The sequence below is a fragment of the Neovison vison genome, chromosome X, assembly GCF_020171115.1.
Source record: "Neovison vison isolate M4711 chromosome X, ASM_NN_V1, whole genome shotgun sequence".
In the NCBI taxonomy this organism is placed as follows: domain Eukaryota; kingdom Metazoa; phylum Chordata; class Mammalia; order Carnivora; family Mustelidae; genus Neogale; species Neogale vison.
Genome location: NC_058105.1, coordinates 25,038,766 through 25,043,816, shown reverse-complemented (window position 1 = coordinate 25,043,816; position 5,051 = coordinate 25,038,766). Strand labels below are relative to the sequence as shown.

Below are 5,051 nucleotides of genomic sequence, written 5' to 3'. Positions count from 1 at the left end.
TAATTTAAAGGATTTATTGTCTGGCATTGACAAGCAGGATCTTATATTAATAGAGACTCAAACCAAAAAGACTTTTTATAGCTTAATCATGAACATAAGAGGCATCCCAAAAGAAAGTGCAAAAGATGCAGTGCTCACAAGATCCAGAGAGCTCAATCCCAGAATTAGCCTAAGAAAACAAAACATTTGTTGTCACCAGTAGTAAGAATGGTGTAGTGAAAATGATGTCTCCAGTTTCCCATGAGAATGAGATGCCTCCAATCACAGACCCACTAATCTGTGCCACTGAGCAGGTGCTATTAGAATTATACTTTGGGGTGCCTGGGTGGCTCAGTGGGTTAAGCCTCTGCCTTCTGCTCAGATCATGTTTCAGGGTCCTGGGATTGAGCCCCACATTGGGCTCTCTGCTCAGCGGGGAGCCTGCTTCCTCCTTTCTCTCTGCCTGCCTCTCTGCCTACTTGTGATCTCTGTCTGTCAAATAAATAAATTAAAAAAAAAGAATTATACTTTCTCAGCACTAACAAGACAACAGTGGTTTAGACAACAAAGGCCCCTTATGAACTGGGATACCTCATGGCAAACTCCCTTGAGAGCTGGCACAGTTGGACAAAGAGAATGTTGCCTGAGAGTTCATATGTTGGATTCCCAGCCCATTTGGCTGGCTACCAGATGCAAGCCAGTAATTGTACTTTCTGGCTGGCGGAGACCAGAGGGAATATTCTTATTGGTCACAAGACCATATGCTCAGGACAGAACAAGATGAAAAGAAAACCTCATCTGGCTTTTACATAAAGGACCCACAGCCAAGTTTGTCTAAACAGATGCCAGTCTGGTGAAAACCGTGAACTCACCAGTTTGTGAAGTATTCTACCCTATTGTTTCCCTCCTTATGACAAATGACACAAAGGACAGAGACCAAAGAAAACAAAGCCCATCTCTGGGAGGAAAGAGATCAATAGTAAACAAGAGTACTGGGGGCGCCTGGGTAGCTCAGTCAGTTAGGTGTTTGCCTTTGGCTCACGTCATGATCTCAGGGTCCTGAGATTGAACCCCACATTGGGCTCTCTGCTCAGCAGGGAACCTGCTTCTCCCTCTCCTGCTGCCTGGACCTCCCCCTGCTTGTGCTCTGGCAAATAAATAAATAAATAAATAAAATATTAAAAAATAAGAAAACAAGAGTACCGATAATAAATATTTACCAGAGTCACTATATCCAAGGAACTTGATCACACAAATATATTCTGCAAAATTAAATTTAGAAAAAGAAAAGGACCCTCTCTGTCACTTCTGCCAGACCCCGTGAGATCCAGGAGACTGATGTGGTAAGAATTTTTACCTTCTGTGGTCTCTTTTCAGATCCCAGGATCTCTCCGGTGCAGCAGCCCCAGAATGAGTAATGTCCAGGTAGTGGAGGGTCCTAGGTCAGGGGCCAAAACTGCAGAGATGGGAATGAGGAACTTTTCCTTTCTTCCCTTCTAGGGTCTTTGGCTGGGCTAATAATTAAATAAATATGAGACAATTTATAGGAGAAAAACAAATTTAATTTCATACATATAAGAACTCCATATAAATATGACTCAAAAAAAAGTGACCAAAGCAGGCAGCTTTTATAACTTCAAGCCCCTCTCCCCCCCCACCCGCCCCCCGCAAAATGTAAAGAATTCATAAGACAAAGAGGTTTGAGTTTGGGGTTGTAAATTAGTGAGGAAGTAATAAGGTATTTTATGTAGCCTTCTTAGCCCTAAATTCATTCCCTATTTCTGGTGGTAAGGTGCCTTCTACTCTTTGAGTATAGAGTATAGAGTGGATATACTTCACATGGGTGATTTAGTTCCTCCTTTCAGGGGAACAAAGGAGGGTTAGAATGTCCTGCTTATATCAGCCGTTTCTTAAGTACCTTCAACTCAAAGTAATGTGCCAAAGTAGCATATTTTGGGGTGACATATTCCTGTTCTTTACCTGGTTCCCACTGCTGCCCCAACGTGCAGCTTCATTCCCTTTCCCACAGCGGTAGCACAACTACAGCCTTCACTGTCATCACTGTCCTGCCCCTTTTCTAGATTTTGATAGACCCCAGGCTTGCACCCTATTTATGCCCCCGAACAGGGGGTCTGGCAACATCAGACTCCACCTCGACTCTCTCCCTCCCCCAGAAATTCTCTGACCTTCTCTGATTCACCCTTTCTTTAAGACTGGGAGTATGTGTGTTTGAAAGTCCCACCCAAGACCTTCTGTGCATGAGCGACAACTATTATTATCGCCGAGAAATCTGATGGGCCCCGTCCCTGTCTAGGACCATTGTACTACCCAGTGCAGTCATCCACCCGGTTCGCCTTCCAGGGGGCGCTTAGCCTGAGAGATGGGTCCCAGCACACCTTGCGGTGGCGTGCGTGACTCAGCGCTGTTGTCTGTGACGCATCACGCTTTTGTCGCCCTTCACGCACTGGGGGTTGGTGTGGTGAGAGAATCCACCTTTCTTTATTTCTTTTTTCTTCTTTTCCTTTTTTTTTTTTTAAAGGAAAAACTTGGTAGTGAGGGAGAAAAGAAGCCAAGGAGGAGGCTAGGACTGGGAGAGGACTTTGGCAGGACTCAGTAGGGAGCTGAGGGGTGGACTTCTACTGGCGGCGGCAGCGGCGGCATCGCCTGGGAGGCGGGCGGTTGACGAGGCCGCAGCAGTCAGTCGGTTAACTAGGCCGCAGCAGCCATGGCGGTTGACTTTGGGGACCACGCCAGCGGGTTCCGCCATACCGAGGTGATCAGGTTCATCAACAACGAAGTCCTCCTGAACGGCGGCGGCCCAGATTTCTACGTGGCCTTCCGCTCCCGGCCCTGGAATGAAGTAGAGGACCGGCTTCGGGCCGTGGTGGCGGACCCTCAGGTGCCGCACGCCATCAAAAGGGCCTGCGCCTGGAGCGCGCTGGCCTTGAGCGTGCGCGTGGGCGCAAGGCAGCGGGAGCAGCAGGAGTGCCGGGTCCATTGGCTGCAGGAGCAAGTAGAGGAGCGCGAGACCGCTGCCTGGGCCCTGGCCTCCGAGCTGCAGCAGCTACGCAGGGAGCGCAAGGAGGTGGCTGCGCAGCTTCGATGTGCGCAGGCTGCTTTGCAGCATGTGTTGGATGAGAGAAATGTGTTGCGTGGGCGACTGCTCCGGGCGGAGAAGTCAGGCCGGGTTGACCAACCTCTTCAGGAGGTCACCTCTGAGTCAGGAGCAGAACAAGGTGGGGCCGCTGCCTGGCCAGGGGATATGGATGAGAAGAGCAAGATGATGGCCACAGAGGCACAGGCCATGCACCATTTGGAGGCCCGGATGGCAGCTCCGGCAGCCGCAGCAGCAGCTCCCGCAGCCGCAGCAGCAGCTCCCGCAGCCGCAGCAGCAGCTCCCGCAGCCATGCTTTATGTGCAGGCACTTCCATCTTGGGCCCAGGCTTTGCAAACCTCTCTGCCAGTGCAGGTGCCACATCCATTCCCATTCTCTGCATCATTCCAAATGGGATTCCCATACTGGGCACCTCTACCACACTCAGTAGTTGTGGAAACAGACACAGCAGCAGCAGCAACAACAGCAACAGCAGTCCCACTCCAGATGGCCCTCATGCCACCTCTGGGGGTCTACCCACCTGGCCAGTGGGCTGCAGTGGGGGTCCAGGAGCAGATGGCACCACTGTGTGAACAGAGGTTCTGTGACCAGGAGGAATGTTCTGAGACCTTCCAGGGAGGATGTCCCCTGGGGGACAGCAGAAGCCAGAGCCAAGATGAAGGTCCTGTGTGTCCCCAGGGAAAGACTTCACTGGAGGACAGTGGAAGCCACAGCCAGAAAGATCTGGAGAGACCTCAGGGGACAACACCCCTGGAAGACAGAAGCTCCAATCAGAAGGAATGTCCATTGATGCCCCAGGAGAAGTACCCCCTGGAGAACAGCAAGAGCCACAGCCAAGAAGATCAAGAGAGGCCCCAGGGGACATCCCCACTGGGAAGCAGCAGGAGCAGTGGTGTGATAAAAAGCCCCAAGAAACAGCAACCTCCAGGGCAGAAAGCCAAGCCACTAAAAGGGAAAAAAGTCTCAGATTCCCAACTCCAGGGGAAGCCTGCCTCAGGATGCAGTCCAAAGAATTGGGACTGCCCATGGTGTAAAGCTATGAATTTTTCATGGTGCACGCCCTGCTATCAATGCAACAAAGTCTGTGTGGCAGTTGAGAGTGGAGGCCTGGACACAGGAGAACCTCACTAATTTTAGGGAGGTAAGTAAGAATGGAAACACTCCAAAGAAAAACCAATTTCGTAAGACGCCCCCCTCCCCGATCAAAAAGTAGCTCATTTACTTCACAGAAAATTTGAAAACCAAAATTATGGTACAGAAAATTAAATAAAGTAGTCCATTATCCCAATACTAATAATCACTTTTTATCATTCTGATTACACACACGAGCATAGATATATCTATGTTTTTATTTTACATATCTATTTTAACAAGGATAGACTACTTTTTGAGTATCACACATTTTAAATAGGGGATTTTTCCTAATTGCATTTAAGTTCACAGATGGTGGATTCTGGATAACTGATGCTGACTGGTTGACACCCTGGAGAGGCTGAAGTCATGAAGCCTTTTCCTTTTTCACTTTTTTCTGTTTTCTTATTAACCTCTTTTTCCTGAAAATGTTATGTTGCTGGCTGGTAACAACCATGTGTTTTCAAGTTACAACTGTATTGAATTTTAGGAGTATTGTTTTTCCTTGAAAATGTTATTCCTTTTTAAATTACTACAGTGTTCATGTTGCTTCTTGTTTTTAAGTTTTATAGGTGAGGGCCTGTTTTTGTGCCTCTGAGCCTGCAGAAATTGTTTGTTGTTGAAGAAGCTGAACCCATCCCATGAGAAGATCTCCCAAGAGTCTAAAGAAATCACACCTTGATTCCAGCTGACCCACACCTCACTGAGACCCCCATTGGCTGTAACTGAGAAGAATGAGAGGAAGTCAGGGAAGAAGAGATGGTCTGGCACTCATTAGGGGGGAAAGGACAGCAAAACAATTTTGTTAGAATTTAATTTCTCTGTT

At 48.3% G+C, this 5,051-nt stretch overlaps 1 protein-coding gene across 1 annotated transcript; it reads left to right on the top strand.

Annotated features, from left to right (window-relative positions):
* The first annotated feature begins 2,704 nt into the window (after nucleotides 1-2,704).
* On the top strand, nucleotides 2,705-4,225 carry LOC122896515 (testis-expressed protein 13D-like). Its single transcript, XM_044234692.1, has one exon. The coding sequence runs from the start codon at nucleotides 2,705-2,707 to the stop codon at nucleotides 4,223-4,225; it is 1,521 nt and encodes a 506-aa protein (XP_044090627.1).
* Nucleotides 4,226-5,051: the final 826 nt, after the last annotated feature.